Source organism: Myotis daubentonii, chromosome 16 (genome assembly GCF_963259705.1).
Source record: "Myotis daubentonii chromosome 16, mMyoDau2.1, whole genome shotgun sequence".
In the NCBI taxonomy this organism is placed as follows: Eukaryota; Metazoa; Chordata; class Mammalia; order Chiroptera; family Vespertilionidae; genus Myotis; species Myotis daubentonii.
Genome location: NC_081855.1, coordinates 26,972,848 through 26,990,993, shown reverse-complemented (window position 1 = coordinate 26,990,993; position 18,146 = coordinate 26,972,848). Strand labels below are relative to the sequence as shown.

Genomic DNA, 18,146 nt, shown 5'->3' with positions numbered 1-18,146 from the left:
GCTCTATCCACTGAGCCAAACCGGTTTCGGTCAAAGTCTGTGTTTTTAACCACTGCATACCCTGCCTGTGGCAAGTAACGTGAGGCAGTTAATCAGGGGCAATAAGCTAGCTATTTTTAATAATAACCTTTCCCTTCAAAGAACATACAAAATCATTGTTCCGTTTTTCTATTGTTGTGTAGCAAACCACCCCAAAACTTAGAGGCTTAAAACAGCAACAGTCATTTGTTTGCTCAGGAAACTGTAATTTGCAGAGCTTGGCAAGTGCAGGCATCTCTGCTCAAGTGTCCTACCCACCCCCCCACCCCCGATATTTCAAGTACCTACCTGGCACCATATGTATTGACTGTATTCCTTAGGCTGTACTTCACATCCCCGTGACGGTTTTGTAACTACAAGGACTGTTTCTTGGGCTTTTTACTGTCTATTTTCTTTCTGTCTTAAAACTACTTTTCTAAACTCTAAGGACAGTTCGAATAAACTCCAGTCTTTTAAATGAGGCTGATTGTTTCATCAACCCTTATTCCACTCCGATGGTATTTACAGTACATGATATTGGCAGGAGTACCAAGTTTAAGAAACAGAAAACCAGAAACTTTGGCTCCACGTAGAGCAGGCAGCTTATAAATTAGTATAAGAATTATCCAGACTCCAAGGAATCTAGAGGAGGGAAAAGTTACTTCTAGGTGAGGGTTGGTAAAGGCTTTTTCTCAGGCAGAGCTGGAAAGGACAGTTCAGGGAAACAAAGCAAGACAAAATATAGACTAGAAAAAATACAAAGAACAGCAAATAAAGAGTATGTCTGGGTTAACAGAGATGGGAAGTTAGAAAGAACCCCAGGAAGGTAGCATATTCTTTTGGACAGGCTTTGTATGATTTTTCTTTAATTTCTCAAAGAAATACTTCTTTTGGAGGTCACCTGTACTCATTGACAAGGAGGACATTTGATACTGCATACAGAGCTCCCCGCCAACAAAAGGCTTCTGCAAGTAAAACCAAATCAGGTTTATATTCTACTAGTGACTCAGTGCACAGATTTGTGCACATTGAAAGGAAATTAATTAGAAGGTGGCTGACAGGGCGAGGCTGGGCGAGATGGGCCAGATACGCCCTGGAGCCAACCTCCCTCGGTCCCTCCTTGGTGTCTACAGAGTGAGCAGGGTCCCTCTGGCAGTTAGAATCCCTTAGCCTAGTCTGTGGGTATCGGGCCTAAACCGGCAGTCCGACATCCCCCAAGGGGTCCTGGGGTGCGAGAGGTCACTCTGTAAATTTGCTGATGTACAGGGTGTGGGACACAAACGCAAGTGTGCAGTAAACCAGATTCTGGGCCGACAGTGCCCCAGCAACAACATAACTCATGACCAAAGGTGGAGTCGCGCAGCCCAGCAAGGAATTGGGCTCCCTCCTCTCTGGTTTTGGGGTGCATCACCCGAGAACTGCTGCTGCCAAGTCACTGCAGCTTGGCAGCTCCTGCATTGAGTGTCTGCCCCCTGGTGGTCAGTGTGCATCATAGGACCGGTTGGAGAGTTGGAGGGACACCTAGCATATTAGCCATCCTATCTAATAAAAGGCTAACATGCAAATTGTCCCCCCGGGCGGGAGTTAGACGTGGGCTGACCACCAGGGGGCGGCACGGTACATGGTGGGCGTCGGCAGCGGGTGGCAGTGGAGGCACTGCTGGCCCCGGTGGGCCCTGATGATAGTGGGACCACGGCAGGATGGTGGTGCAGGTGAATGGGCGGTGCCAAGGCAAGGCAAGTGGGGGCCCTGATCGCCCTGCCGGTTGCCCCAAAGATGGCGGCGGGGAACAGGGCCGGTGAGTGGGCTGTGCCAGGCCAAGGCGGTGTGAGCGGGCGGCCCCAATCGCCAGTCACCCCACAGATGGGCCCTGATCGCCGGCCAGACCTAGGGACCCTACCCATGCATGAATTTCGTGCACTGGGCCTCTAGTATATATATAATCTTAGGGTTCATGAATTTACAAGTAAGCTAGACCAACAGTTGCCAATAGGTGGTCTGTGAGGTCCAAAAGGTTGGCGACCACTGACCTAGACTATCTATATATATAAAAGCCTAAGTGACTGGCTGACTGGCCAACTGGCCGGTAGCTATGATGCGCAGTGACCACCAGGGGACAGACGCTCAATGCAGGAGCTGCCGAGTGACAGCAACTTTGCAGAGTGCCCACTCGCACTCCGGGACTCCTCGGGTGATGTCGGACTGCCAGTTTCGGCCCAATTCCTGCAGGCCAGGCCGAGGGACCCCATCTGCCAGAGGGACTCTGCTCACTCTGCAGATGCCCTTTGAGCCCCACCGTGGGCCCCAGGTGTGGCTGGCCAGGGAGGGATCACGGGAGGTTGGCCCCAGGGAGTGTCTGGCCTGTCTCTCCCAGTCCCGCCCCGTTGACCACCTTCTAACTAATTTCCTTTCAATGTGCACGAATCCATGCACCGGGCCTCTAGTACAAAATTATAATAGCCAGTTAGCATTGGTTGAGCCCTACTATATATTAGTTCTTAATGAGTTAATTTCTATAAATGCTCATTACATCCTCACAAGGTAGAGATACATTTTATGGATGTGGAAAGATTAAGCAACCTGCTGAGGTCGTACAGATCATTAATAGTGATGCTGAGATTCAAATACTGACAGTCTAGCCCTGTAGGACTCTGTGTTGCCTTAGAGTAAGGTAGGAGGCCACTGGAGGATATTGAGTAAAGGAAGGACATCATCAGTCACATGTTGTTGTTTTTTAATGTTTTTATTGATTTCAGAGAGAGGAAAGTAGAGGGAGAGAGAAATCGAAGCATTGATGAGAGAGAAACATTGATCAGCTGCCTCCTGCATGCCTCCCACTGGAGACTGAGCCTACAACCCAGGCTCTCTCCTTTTCCCTTCCTCTCTGAAATCAATAAACATATATTTAAAATTAAAAACAAAACAAAATAAAGAGCAGTGAATCTTTTCTACAGTGGAGGAAAACACGCCAGCAAAAATATTACCAGAAATGAGGAATAAACCATATTCAGCATTCTAATATTAATTGTAAAAAGAGTTGAATGAGTTGGCCAAACTGAAGGTTAAGAGCACAGTCCTCCAAAAGATCACCCTTTCTTCAGATGGGTCACAGGTGGCTTCAAATTTCTGAGAGTCCCACAACCACCTTCCGGTTCTATAATTCACTAGAATGACTCACAGAACTCAGGAAAGTCCTGCACTTATGATTACAGTTTTATTATAGCAAGAAGATACAAATCAGAATCCACCGAAGGGAGAGATGCATAGGGGCAGGTCTGGGAAGGTTCCAAACATGAAGCTTTTGTTGTTCTCAGCATGACCGTAGGCAAGGAGTATTGCGAACCAAGGTGTCCAGTTTTTATTGGGGATTTTTTATGGTTGCTTAAATCATTTCCTGCTTGACTCAGCATTCACCTTCCCTGCCCTCCCAGGAGACTGGGCTGATATTCTGTAGCTCAAAGCCTCAAACCTCTAATCACGTGACTGGTCTCTCTGGGGTGACCTGCTCCCATGCTGAATCATGCTGTTAGTGTCAACTATCGAGGGGCCCACCCTGCAGACCTTATCAGACTTAGTTGTTCCAATTAATGTTCTTTATAGAAAAGATAATCTTGCATCACGTGTTATAATAGTTATCTCTTTAGTCTCTTTTAATCTGGGACAGTTTTTCCATTTCTGAATCTTTTAACTTTTATGACATTGGACAATTTTGAAGCATACAGACCAATTATAGAATACTAGAGGCCCGGTGCACAAAAATTTGTGCACTCGGGGGGGGGGGGGCCCTCAGCCTGCCTGTGCCCTCTCGCAGTCTGGGACTCCTCGGGAGATAACGACCTGCTGGCTTAGGCCTGCTCCCGGGTGGCAGAGGGCAGGCCCAATCCCTAGATGCAGCCCCTGGTCGGGCTCAGAGCAGGGCCGATTGGGGAGTTGGGGCGCCGCCTCCTGTCATGCACAGAGCAGGGCAGATTGGGAGGTTGCGATGACACCCTCAGTCACGCTCAGGGTAGGGCCGATTGGGGGGTTGGGGAACCGTCCCCTGTCACACACAGAGCAGGGCCCATCAGGGGGGTTGGGGCTCCGTACCCTGTCACGCACAGAGCAGGGCCCATCAGGGGGTTGGGGAGCTCCCCCCTGTCACGCACAGAGCAGGGCTGTTCAGGGGGTTGAGGAGCTCCCCCCTGTCACTCACAGAGTAGGGCCGATAGGGGAGTTGGGGCACTGCCGCCTGTCACACACAGAGCAGAGCGGATCAGGGGGTTGGGGCGCCGCCCTCTATCACCCACAGAGCAGGGCCGATCAGGAGGTTGGGGCGCCGCCACTGTCACACTCAGGGCAGGGCTGATGGGGAGGTTATGGCTCTACCCCATCACACACAGAGCAGGGCCCGTGGGGTGGGGGTTGGGGTGCTGCCTGAATCAGGGTGGGGGTCCCCATTGAGGTGCCTGGCCAGTCTGGGTGAGGGGCTGAGGGCTGTTTTCTGGCTGGTGGGTGACTGAAGCTCCCAACCGCTCCTTTTTTTCTTTTTTTTTTATTCTGGGCCAGCTTTAGCTTTGAGGCTTGGCTCCAGCTCTTAGGCCTCCGCTGCTGAAAGCAGGTTTCTGGCCTTTGTTTACCTTCTGTATTTGAAACAATGTTGCAATCCTGCTGGCTGAAGCCCTACAGACTAAAGCAGTTTTCTGGAGTTTTGTTTAGCTTCTATATTTGTAACATAGTTGCTTAGAGTTGCAGCTCAGAGGCCTGCAGGGACAGGCAGAGAACGTTGGAGTCCTCCATCACTGAAGCAAGGAAGCCTCATGTTCAGTTTAAGCTGCCTGGCTGCCGGCCGCCATCTTGGCTGGCAGTTAATTTGCATATTGCCCTGATTAGACAATGGGAAGGGTAGCGGTCGTATGCTAATTACCATGTTTCTCTTTTAGTAGATAGGATCCCTCAATTTAAGTTTGTTTAATGTTTCTTAATGATTTGGTTCAGGTTATGCATCTTTGGCAGGAATGATATAGAAGTAATATTGTGTTCTTCTCACTGAATTGAATTCTTTAGGATGTGTACCCAGAAGTGAAATTGCCCAATCATGTGGTGGTTCTTCTATTCTTTTTGTGAGGAACCTCCATACTGTTTTACGTAGCAGCTGCAGCATTGTAGACCCCCATCAACAGGGCAGTACTTGGTTAGGATTTTTGCATCTGTAGTCATCAGAGTTACGGGCCTGTAGTTTTCTTTTCTTGTAGTGTCTTTTTCTGATTTTGGTTTCAGGATAAAATGAGCCTCATAAAATGTGTTTGGAAGTACTCCCTCATCAACAGTTGTTTGGAAGAGTTTGAGAAGGACTGTCATTAATTGTTCTTTAAATGTTTGGTGGAATTCACCAGTGAAGCCACTGGTCCTGGGCTGTGTGTGTGTGTAGATTTCTGATTACTGATTTAATCTACTTTCTATTTATAAATCTATTTTTTCTTTCTTCATGTCAGTCTTGGTAAGTTATGTTTGTAGGAATTTATCCATTTTTTTCTAGATTATCCAACTTTGGTGTATGTTCATAGAAGTCTCAGGAATCCTTTTCATTTCTGTGGCATCAGTTGTAATGACTCCTTTTTCATTTTTGACTTTATTTGCATCTTCTTCTTTTTCTTAGTTCATATACTAAAAAGTTTGTCAATTTTGTTGATAATTTCAAAAAAACAATTATTAGTTTTTTAAAAAAATTTTTAATTGATTTTAGAGAAAGAGGAAGGGAGAGTAAAACATCGACTTGTTGTTCCACTTATTTATGTGTTCATTGCTTGATTCTTTTTTTAAATACATATATATATCTTTATTGATTTCATAGAGGAAGGGAGAGGGAGAGAGAGATAGAAACATCAGTGATGAGAGGGAATCATTGATCAGCTGCCTCCTGCACGCCCCACACTGGGGATCAAGCCTGCAACCCAGGCATGTACCTGAACTGTGACTTCCTGGTTCAACCACTGAGCCACACTAGTCAGGCCAGCCATTATTTCTTTGTGTGTGTGTGTGTGTATGTGTGTGTCTGTGCGCGCGCGTGCACACACGTGCGCACGTTTTTAGCCATTATTTTTTTAAAATAGATATTCTATCCCTTTCTCTCTTCTCCCAGAAGTCTCTTAGACTTTCTTTACTCTTTTTCTTTGTTCCTTTGACTGGATAATTTCTAGTAACCTGTCTTCAAGTTTGATGTTTCTTTCCTCTGCCTGATTGAACATGGTATTGAATTCCTCTTGTGAAATTTTCAGTTTATCATATTCTTCAGCTACAAAATTACTTAGTGTTTAAAATATGTTTTTGTCTCTTTGTTGTTTTTGATTCATTTTCTAGAGCATGTGGAGCATCTTTATGATGGTTATTTTGAATTGTCAGATAATTCATATACCTCCATTTCATTAGGATAATTTTCTGGAGATCTATTTTATTTTTTTGTTTGGGCCATATTTCCCTTTTTCTTCATGTTTTGTAATTTTGTGTTGGAATCTACACACATAGAAACAGCTCCCTTTCCTATCTTTACTGCCTGGTTTTGTACAGGAGAGGACTCTCACAAATGAGCCTACTAGAGATCCTAGGGGGCCTCTGAAATCCTTTGGTTGGGGCTTGTGTGGGTGATTTCCCTGGGCTTGTGTGTGCAATTTCTCAGAGGGCCTTGCTGGCTCCCTCTGGTGCCTGTTTGTGGCACTGCAAGTTCTCTGGTGCCAGAGCAGTAAGGCTTCCATGCCCTCTTGTACTCAAATGCCACCAGCCATCCAGAGGATGTGGCTCCTCATCAACGCCCCACATCAGGTGAGACAGATACCATCCCTTTGTGTGGCCCCATGAAAATCTTCTGGTGCACCAGAATCACTTTCTACTCTTCTCCCTCTCTCCTAAAGGAGAGAAGCCTTGAGTTATGTATGTGCCTTCTCCCAGTCATGCCAAGTCGCGTGGGCTACAGGATGCCACTCTTCTTTATCTTTGGTCTCAGCAGCATTCAGACGTTCATACTGTGCTAGTTCCTACAGTGCTGCAAGTGAGGCACGACAGAAGCCAAGTCTTCGGGAACCCCCCATGGAGTTGGAGTGCTGGATGCACTCTCTACTCTCTCCCGCCTGAAGGAAAAGCCAGAGGCCAGGTGTTCTTGCCTGGCACTGAGCTGTGGTGGCTTAGGAGAGGCTGGCACGGGGAAAGTGAACTTGTTCTTCCTCTCCGTTTCAGTGCAGCTGTTTTCAGCTCTGTGCTCCCTTAGAGTGTTAACAGCTTCTCAACTAGATTCTGGAACCCTCATACAGCTCTTTCAGGCTGCATGTCCTTGTTAAAGCAGGGTTTCTGTGGCAGAGTGAGGACTGGCACTTTATTCTGCCATAGCACTGATGTCACTCCCTCCTCCCCATATGTCTTTAGACGGCTGGCTTAGAAGTGCAGTGACTTCAGAAACTCGCTCACATATTTACTATGACCCTGTATGTTTCCCACTTCACCACGAAAGACTTTGAAGCCACACTGTGTATAAATAATCACAGTCTGCCCTTGGTAAAGCTACATTCTGTTCCTTATTCACTTTTCTTTTTCTATCCTAGCAAAGTTTGCCATTTTGGAATGGTGGGAAAAATGAGCCTGGTAATAGCAATATAGGTTGGCCTTTATATTTAGGTTTCTTAATGTCTAGAGTACATGATGATGCATTATTTGAGACTAAAACACAAGAGGAAGTGCTTAAACTTTCCACATAGGAAGTTCTACAAGCAAAATAGGTTTGTAATCATATTATCCTTTTTATTTTTTAAATATTTTTATTGATTTCACAGAAGAAGGGAGAGAAAGAGAGAGATAGAAATATCAATGATAAAAAGAGAATCATTGACCGGCTGCTTCCTGCACGCCCTGATTGGCGATTGAGCTCCCAACCCGGGCATGTGCCCTGACCAGTATCAAACCATGACCTCCTGGTTCATAGGTCAATGCTCAACCACTGAGCCATGCCAGCCAGGCCATATTATCCTTGTTAAAAGACTGTATGTCTATTTTAAAGGCTTTAAGTACTTGATAAACAGTAATCAAATCATTGCTAGACTCTCATATTGATGATGGTAATAGTCAGACTTATTATAATGGCAAGTATAACAAGTTTTCTATGTGTCCAGTACCAGAACATAAAATAGAAAGGTGCTGTTAATAGCTGTAAATAGTTAACACAGACTCTTCAGTCACAATGCGGGCGATCGAGTCCTAGTTCCACCACTGAGCCAAGTGATGGGGGTCAGCCTAGTCAACCTTGTTTTTTCTTTTGTGCCTCCGTTTCCTCATGTATAAAATGGATATGATGATAATAATACTACCTACCTCATGGGTTGTTCTGTGAATTGAATGAAGTGATTTATAGATAAATTTTTAGAACAGTGCCTGAAATTTAGGAAGTTCTAGATTCTTATTAGCTGTTAAGAGCAGTTGTGATGAGATTATTCCTTTAAAGCTTAATAACTGTTACAGATCGTGTTTGGAAAAAAAAAATTGGGTGTTCTTTCTCCCTCATTTACAGAGTTGAAACTGTGGGCCAACCAGACAGAAGAGACAGTATCGGAGTGTGTGCGGAAAGGCAGAATGGATATGACTCTCTGCAGCGGGACCAAGCAGTGTGCATTAGTACAAACGGTAAGAGATAAGTCACTGTCTGTCCTTTGACATATCTCTATATGTTAATTGCTATAGTAAGATATGAATCTGTCCCAATATCACACATTTATAGCAGGAGATGAGACAATATAGGTCTTAATGACATATCCAAATGGCTACTGTGTACCAGGCATTGTTCTGTACCCTTTATAAATATAAATTATTTAATCCTTTTAACAACTTTTTGAAGTGGGGAGTAGTATTCCATCCATTTTATAGATGATGCAGGCTGAGCCACAGGGCGGGTAAGTGACTGGAGTTGGGTGGGCTGGGACTGCTCCAGGGAGTCTGCCTCTGCATCCTGCTTGCATGGGTCGTCTCAACTAAACGTAGATTAGGGAACGAGGGAGAGGGTTTAACTTGTTATATATCTCTAATGTTGTTTGGTCCCTTACTTCACAGTAATCACACTTTCAAAAGTCACTATCAAGATATGTTCATATTTTGTGGTGTGGGTTAAGCAGCAAGTAGAACGAGATTCTTGTTCATTCCATGTGAAACAATCTTGTTATTCCACAGGATATTGTATAACGGAGTCAAGCTTCTGTTGATACCATCCATATGGAAAATTCATAGTCTCTGTTCTAAAAGAGTAGAACTCTACCTAGACCAGAATTCTAAAATGTAATGAAAGCTTTAACTTTCCTTTCTGCCATGAGGATGGGGATTAATTAAATGCATTATCTTTGACCAGTTGGCATTCCAAAATGTTTTCTTTATTTGAATTAGGAAATTAGCTGTGTTCTGAATAATCTATACTCTATTTCAATTCTTAGTTATTGCTCTCAGGTAAATGACTTTTTACCTTAACATTTTAGGTGCAGTTTTTGTAAATGGAAAAGAAATGACTAATCAATTGCCCGCCGTTACTTCTGGGTCCACTGTCACATTTGACATTGAAGCTGTGACTCTAGGATCCACCAATAATAACGAAGGCGGAAACTTCAAGCTTCGAGTAACTATTAGCTCAAATAACAGAGAAGTGGTTTTTGACTGGGTACTTGATCAATCTTGTGGTTCTCTTTACTTTGGATGCTCATTTTTCTATCCTGGATGGAAAGTGTTGGTGTTCTAAACTTTTGGATGATTGGCTTTGGTTTGCAGGGTTTTAATGTAGCTGTCCTCAGCCCAATTTAGTTGTAATTTATTTAAAAAGACATGTTAGATTCATCTCTCAGTTAAGCCATTGGAAATGGAAATTGTTTACTGGATTTATTTTGGAATATTTTAGCAATAAGAAACTTGAATATTATGGACAAAAGCGTAATGCATTTTTATTTTTAGTATAGTGTTAATTAAAATGTCACATCACAATAAAATGAATAAAACAAATTGGCTTTTAAAATATGAGGAGATACAGAAAGCCTTATACCTTTCCACTGTACTTTTATTTTTAAAAAATATATATTTTATTGATTTTTTACAGAGAGGAAGGGAAAGGGAAAGAGAGTTTGAAACATCGATGAGAGAGAAACATCGATCAGCTGCCTCCTGCACACCCCTACTATGGATGTGCCTGCAACCAAGGTACATGCCCTTGACTGGAATTGAACCGGGGACCCTTGAGTCCGCAGGCCGATGCTCTATCCACTGAGCCAAACCAGTCAGGGCTCCACTGTACTTTTAAAAGTTGGCCATTAGAACAGAAAAACTTAATGTATCATTATTTTATTAAATCTCCATCTTTTATGAACCAGGGCCATGTAAGACTTTAGTATAAAACAACAGGACTAGGCCAGATAGAAGCCTGAGTCTGTAATATACATTCACTTGTGTGTTCTCCACTTAAGTGTTGAATATGTTCTTCATAATCAGGCATTTGTAAGCAGTATTGAATTTTATCACATATTCAGTATTCTTAAAGTCCCCCAAACATGATAATTTTTTCAGTTTTTGTAATTACTGAGCAAATGTCTATAATAGGCAATGTATTTTCTTTCGTTCTTTTCTTACAGTTTGATTCATGATAGGCTAGAGGACTTTTACAGGGTAAAACTACTTGTGGAAGTAGTATGCACAGCAGTGTTAGCCACGTCACATGTATGGAACATGTACATATGCATATCCAGCCACAGTGATATGCATATTAACATTTTAAAGGTATGAACTGCAGTCCAGTTTAATGTCAGTTTATAAATGGTCTTTTGGCGGACCAAATATAGGATAAATACTTGACCTATTTTTGACAACTTAAATTTGTGTAAAATATTTATTTGAAGGACATACTGAGTGTGTAAAATGATTATCTTAACTTGCTATATACCAGCCTACAGAATTTTTTAATGTGAATTTTTTTTTTCATTTTTAACAGTAGAAAAGTAGAAAAGCAAGTTTGATATTTTTGTAAGATAATTTATTTGGGGATTCAGATTCCCTGTTGGACAATCATGACCTTTTTTCCCTTGCCTTATATATAAGTAAGTCATCTTTCACTAAAGATGTGCTAGAATGTAGATGCCTCATCCAGCTGTCTAAAAAAAATAAAAACCTGAAAGTTAAATGAGTGTATTTTTTTTTTCTTGCATTGATACTCAAATCCAATTTTAATCTTTTAAGAAGAGGGACTAAAGAGCGTCTTGTGAAAAGTTACGTATACTTATATTCTGTATATAAGTTTACTTATACTATATTCTCTGATACTGAGCACAGTGCCTGACACATAACACATGCACAATAAATGTTTGATTGAATGAATATAGATGAGTTATTTTCTCCAGAATGTCATCTTATTGCCTCATTCAGCAAACATTTATTGAACATCTTTATTTCTTATCCTCCACTGGAGAATGGCGTCTTATACTTCTAGAATCTACCTATTTATAGAAGTGACTTAAACCTAACTTAATTTTAGACAGGTGTGGATTTCATTTAATATTTTGAAATCTGAAACTAATTTAAATATTGGGGTTAGGCTTTTGGTGTCAGGTCTAAGAACTCTGTCTAGTTCGAGATCCCAAAGATTTTCTCCTATGTTTTTTCCTAAAAGTATTATAGTTTAACATTTTACATTTAAGTCTGTGCTCCATTTTGATTTAATTTTTGTATAAGGTGTGAGACTTAGGTTAAAGTTCATTTGGGAACATATCTGTTCATGTAGATGTCTAATTGCTCCAGCACCATTTGTTGCAAATGCTGTCTTTCCTCCATTTCCATTGAATGACTTTTGCACCTTTGTCAACAGAAGTTTTTGTTGGCTTTATTCCTGGGTTCTCTGTCCTGTTCTATCGATCTATGGGTCTATCCCTCTGCCAGTACCACACAGTATGATCACTGAGCTATATAATGTTTTAAAATCAGGTAGTAGTCTGATTCCTTTCTAATTCATCTTTTTCCAAATTGTTTTAGCTATTCCAGTCCTGTTGTCTTCCCATGCAGCTTTTAGAGTAATCTTTACCTGCAAAATAAATATATATATATATATATATATATATATATATATATATATATATATATATATATATATATTGCTGGAATTTTGATAGAAAATTGTGTTAAACCTGTGTATCAATTTGGGAAGAGTTGACATCTTTACTATGTTGAATTTTCCAGTTCATGAACACAATATGTTCCTTCTATATAGATCTTTGATTTCTTTAAATCAGCATTTTATTTATTTATTTTTAAAATATATTTTATTGATTTTTTTACAGAGAGGAAGGGAGAGGGATAGAGAGTTAGAAACATTGATGAGAGAGAAACATCGAACAGCTGCCTCCTGCACACTCCCCACTGCGGATGTGCCCGCAACCAAGATACATGCCCTTGACCGGAATCGAACCTGGGACCCTTGAGTCTGCAGGCTGACGCTCTATCCACTGAGCCAAACCGGTTAGGGCTAAATCAGCATTTTATAGTTCCCAACATACAAGTTCTGTACATATTTTGTTACATTGACACCTAAGTTTGTTTGTTTTTAGTGACTATAAATGACATTGTATTTTTTATTTTGGTTTTCACATGCTAATTCTGAATATATATAGAATTGATCTTTATATGTTTATCTTGTATCCTGCCAAATTGATAAGCTTAGCCCTCCTTCCCTCTTGAGATTTTGTCTTTGATCCAAGGATTTTCTAGAAAGATCTTTTTAGTTTCCGAGTGTGTTTGGAGATTTTCCTGTTATCTTTCTAGCTTAATTATATTGTGGTTGGAGAACATTCTGTATGATTTCAATTATTTTAAATTTGTGAGGTTTATGTCATGCCCCAGGATATGGTCAATCTTGGTATATGTTCTTTGGGTACTTGAAAAGACTAGTCTGCTGTTAATGGGTGGAATGTTTTATAAATGTAGATCAGAATTCTGTTGACTGATGTTGTAAAGTTCTACTCCTAATTTTCTGTCTAGTTGCTCTGTCAATTTTCAGAGGGGCATGTAGAAGTCTCAAATTCTAATTGTGGATTTGTCTCTTTTTCCTTGCGTTCTGTCAATTTTTGACTCAGTTTTTCCAGCTCTTTTGTTTTCTGCATACCTACCTAGGATTTCTATATGTTCTTGGTGGATTGACCATTTTATCAAAATGTCCCTCTATCTTTCTGGTAAATTTCTTGGCTTCTTAGTTTACTTGATATTAATATAGCCTCTCTAGCTTTCTGCTGATTAATGTTTGCATGATATATATTTTCTATCCTTTTACTTTCAACTTGTCTATATAGTTTCTTATAGATACCATATAGTTGGGTTATGGTTTGTTTCTTTGTTTACTCTGTCAATCTATTTTATTTGGTTTTAGACCATCTACACTAATAAAAGAGAAACATGGTAATTGGCGTATGACCGCTACCCTTCCCATTGGCTAATCAGCGAGATATGCAAATTAACTGACAGCCAAGATGGCGACTGGCAGCCAGGCAGCTTAATCTGAACATGAGGCTTGCTTGCTTCAGTGACGGCGGACTCCAACGTTCCCGCCTGCTGCTGCAGGCCTCTGAGCGGGCAGTTTGAAACATAGTAACATAGAGAAGCTAAAAAAAACTCCAGAAACCTGCTTTCAGCGAGCTGGGATCTCAGAGCTGGAGTTGATAGAGAGTTTCAGTTAAAGACACAAACAAGTCTGGGCCCGAGGGTTTCCGCTTTCCCAGCAGCAGAGGCCGCAGAGCTGGAGCCACAGCTAAAGCCGGCCCAGAATTAAAAAAAAATAAAAAGAAAAAAAGGAGCGGTTGGGAGCTTCAGTCACCCGACAACCTGAAAACAGCCCTCAGCCCCTCACCCAGACTGGCCAGGCACCCCAGTGGGGACCCCCACCCTGAAGGGTGTGTGACCAGCTGCAAACAGCCATCATCCCCTCACCCAGGCTGGCCAGGCACCCCAGTGGGGACCCCCACCCTGATCCAGGACACCCTTCAGGGCAAACCACCGGCCCCCACCCATGCACCAGGCCTCTATGCTATATAGTAAAAGGGTAATATGCCTCCCAGCACCGGGATCAGCGGAGCCGTGAGGCCTCCTGGCACTGGGATCAGCGTGACAGGGGGCAGCGCCCAAACCCCCTGATCGGCCCTGCTCTGTGTGTGACAGGGTGCGGCACCCCAAACACCCCCCTCCACGGGCTCTGCTCTGTGTGTGACGGGGTAGAGCCATAACCTCCCATCAGCCCTGCCCTGAGTGTGACAGTGGCAGCGCCCCAACTCCCTGATCGGCCCTGCTCTGTGGGTGATAGAGGGCGGCGCCCCAACCCCCTAATCCGCCCTGCCCTGAGTGTGACAGGGGGCGGTGCCCCAACCCCCCCCCCCGCCCCCCCACAGGCCCTGCTCTGTGTGTGATGGGGTAGAGCCATAACCTCCACATCAGCCCTGCTCTGTGTGTGACAGGGGACGGTGCCACAACTCCCCTATTGGCCCTACTCTGTGAGTGACAGGGGGGAGCTCCTCAACCCCCTGATGGGCCCTGCTCTGTGTGTGACAGGGGGGAGCTCCTCAACCCCCTGATGGGCCCTGCTCTGTGCATGACAGGGTACGGAGCCCCAACCCCCCTGATGGGCCCTGCTCTGTGCGTGACAGGGGGCAGCGCCCCAACCCCCTGATTGGTTCTGCTCTGTGCGTGACAGGGGGCAGCGCCCCAACCCCCTGATTGGTTCTGCTCTGTGCGTGACGGGGGTGGCGCCGCAACCTCCCCATCGACCCTGCCTTGAGTGTGACGGGGCGGTGCCCCAACCCCCCAATCGGCCCTACCCTGAGCGTGACTGAGGGTGGCATCGCAACCTCCCAATCAGCCCTGCTCTGTGCATGACGGGGCGGCGCCCCAACTCCCCAATCGGCCCTGCTCTGAGCCCGACCAGGGGCTGCACCTAGGGATTGGGCCTGCCCTCTGCCACCCGGGAGCAGGCCTAAGCCAGCAGGTCGTTATCTCGCGAGGGATCCCAGACTTCGAGAGGGCACAGGCCGGGCAGAGGTACCCCCCCCTCCCCCCCCGAGTGCACAAATTTTTGTGCACCAGGCCTCTAGTTTACATATAATTTTGTTACTGATATGTTGGGTCTTAAGTCTGTCATTTTTCTCTTTCTGTTTTCTGTTCTCTCTGGTCTTAATTTCTCTGCTTCCCTTTTTATTCATTCTTGTAAGGTTACATGAGCATATTTTAGAATTTCATTGTGATTTATCTATGTTTTTGAGAGTCTCCCTTTATATAGTTTCTTTAGTAGTTGTAGGCATTAGTATATACATATCATCTATATATGTATATACATGTATATATACGTTAGTATATCTGTATTATGTATTACATACGTATGTTGTATATAATTTATCCATTATATATCTATATATCTTTTCAGTGTGTTGTCATTATTTTATGTTCAAGTAAAACATAGAATCCTTACCTTTCTTTATTCTTTCCCCACTTACAACATAATTTTCGTGCTTACTAGTAAATATTTTTTTCAAGATATTTTGCTTTAACCATAAAATATTTTAGAAAACTGGAGAAATGAGAAGCCTATTTGCCGGGAGCCGGTCCATCCTTGCTGTTTCAAGGGACCTGGCATATATGACATACTGTTCTTAATATGTTTGCTCACCTTCTTGGTGCTGTGTTTTAACCAAGGTCACCTCTCCGAGAAAGGTTGAATCCCCAGGTAGGGATTTTCCCCTGAAGTTAGGGAGGGAATAAAACCCCTCAACTAAGTGCCAGGCAGGTAATTAATCCCTTTAACTACAAACAATCATGCTTAAACTACATAATCTTTTCTCCCTGGGATGGAGATAAGAAACGCCCTAACCTTTGTAATAGAAATTGATAGGATTAGAATCAACTGGTATAAATACAGATGCAACAAGACAAAAACAGACAGAACTCAGAACAAGACAGCAAGAGACAGAACTCAGACAGGGCTTGGAAGACAGGACCAAGAGAGACAGAGCCTAGGCACAGAACCTACACAGAACGTTCTCTAGAGACAGAAGAACTTCGCTGGAGAGAGCATGCCGGAGGATCCTGGACAGGGACTGGCCTTGGAGCCTGGAGGCGGAGCCTGGCGAGAGAGCATGGCAGGGGATCCTGGACTGAACCTGACTGCGGAGTTTGGCAGGAGCGCCTGACTAGAACCTGGTGACTGGACCTGCCTGGAGAACCTGGACAGAACCTGGCTGGAGATCCTAAGCAGAACCTCTCTGGAGATCCAGACCAGAACTTGGCTGGAGATCCTGGCTAGGCTGCTGATCAACTGAACACTAGCTCCGTGTCATTCCTTCTTCGCCGACTCCGTCTACGCCTTTGGGAACCCCTGGACCTGCTGGGGTTGGACCCCGGCACCTATTTACCTATATTCTCTTTACCATGTTATTTCTTTGTTCATGATGTTCCAATATTCCTTCTTGTATCATTTCTTTTCTGTTTAGAGAACTTCGTTTAGCCATTCTTTTAAGTATAAGTTTGCTGGTGTAAAATTCTTTTCTTTCATCGAGAATGTCTTGATTTCTTTTTCATTCCTGAAGGATATTTTCACTGAGTATAGAATTCTGGGGTAAGAAATCTTTTCTTTCAGTACTTGAAAGATATGCTACTTCTCCTGGTTTCTGATTTTTAAAAATCTGCTATTGTTTTTCCTTGTAGGTAAAGTGTCATTTTTCTCTGGTTGCTTTCACTGTTTTGTTTTTCTTTAGTTTTTATAAATTCAATTATGTTTTATCTTTGCATAGATTCCTTGTTTTCCTCAGCTTCTTGAATTTTTAGCTTATGTCTATGGCCAAATTTGGAAAGATTACAGCCATTATTTCAAGTACTTTATTTCAAGTTCTACCCTTTTTTCATCCCACTGGTTTCTGAGGTTCTGTTTGTTTATTTTTAAGTCTGTTCAGCTCAGGCTATTTCTGTTGGTCTGTCTTACAGTTTATTGATTCTTTCCTCTGTCACCTCCCGCCATTCTGTTGGGCCACCTATGAGCTTTTTGTTATTATTTTTCAGTTCTAAAATGTCCGTGTGGCTCTTCTTTGTATCTTCTATTTCTTTGCTAAGATGTTCTATATTCTTTGCTTGAGGCTATTCATTTTTTTCATTTTTCAGTGTATTCACTGAAACATTTTTATTATGGTGGTTGTGATGGTTAGTCATATGTCTACTTGACTGGGCTAAGGGATGTCCAGGTAGGTAGCCAAACATTATTTCTGGGTGCGCATCTGAGGATGTTTCTGGACAAGATTAGCACCTGAATTGATAGATTGAAGAAAGTAGTGGCATCCAGTCTGTTGAAGGCCTGAATAGAACAAAAAAGCAGAGGAAGGTTGAGTTCACTCTGCCTGACTGTTGAGATGGGATGTGGATCTTCTGCCTCTGGCACTCCTGGTTTTAGGGCCTTCAGATCCAGACTGACATCTACACCACTGGCTTTTAGGCTATCAAATGACATCACTGGCTTTCCTGGGTTCCCACCTTGCAGGCAGATTGTGGGATTTCTCCATAATCTTGTATTGATTTTCTTTTTCTGGAGAAGACTAATACGGTTGCTTTAAAATCTTTGTCAGGCAACTCTAATATTTGTCAGCCTAGTGTTGATGCCCATTGTCTTCATGCAGTGTGAGATCTTTCTGGTTCTTGCTGTGACAAGTGATTTTTTATTGAAATGTGGACATTTTTGTTATGAGACTGTCAGCTGGCTTTTTGACACCACTTGAGCAGATTGCGGGAAGGGGCACTGCCTCATTACTACCCCATCTAGGCCATGGTCAAAGTCCTGACTCTCCACCAGGCTGAATCACCCTATCAGAGCGGGAGAGGTGCCTCATTACTGCTAGTGGAAATGGAAGTCCAGGCTCCTGTCACCACAGGGGTAGGGGTCTTCATCATTGTCTGGTGGGGTGAAAAGTCCAGTTTCCCTACTTGGCCTGTAGGATAAACTCCTAGATCAGTGATTCTCAACCTTCTGGTCCTTTAAATACAGTTCCTCATGTTGTGACCCAACCATAAAATTATTTTCGTTGCTACTTCATAACTGTAATGTTGCTACTGTTATGAATCGTAATGTAAGTATTTGA

General features: G+C 43.2%; 1 protein-coding gene and 1 long non-coding RNA gene across 2 annotated transcripts in view; one reads left to right on the top strand and one right to left on the bottom strand.

Moving 5' to 3' along the window:
* The window catches only part of CRLF3 (cytokine receptor like factor 3), a 38,193-nt gene extending 27,922 nt beyond the window's left edge, over positions 1–10,271 (top strand). The window contains exons 7-8 of the mRNA XM_059669493.1: positions 8,546–8,658; positions 9,498–10,271. Of these exons, the coding sequence (XP_059525476.1) occupies positions 8,546–8,658; positions 9,498–9,754 (370 nt within the window). The 3' untranslated portion in view covers positions 9,755–10,271. The remainder of the gene's footprint in view (positions 1–8,545; positions 8,659–9,497) is intronic.
* Positions 9,942–13,415, bottom strand: LOC132218352 (uncharacterized). The gene is made up of 2 exons (XR_009449162.1): positions 10,281–13,415; positions 9,942–10,044 (listed from the first exon to the last, which is right to left on the bottom strand). It is a non-coding gene; the product is annotated as an uncharacterized LOC132218352 (long non-coding RNA).
* Between the last annotated feature and the right edge of the window lie 4,731 nt (positions 13,416–18,146).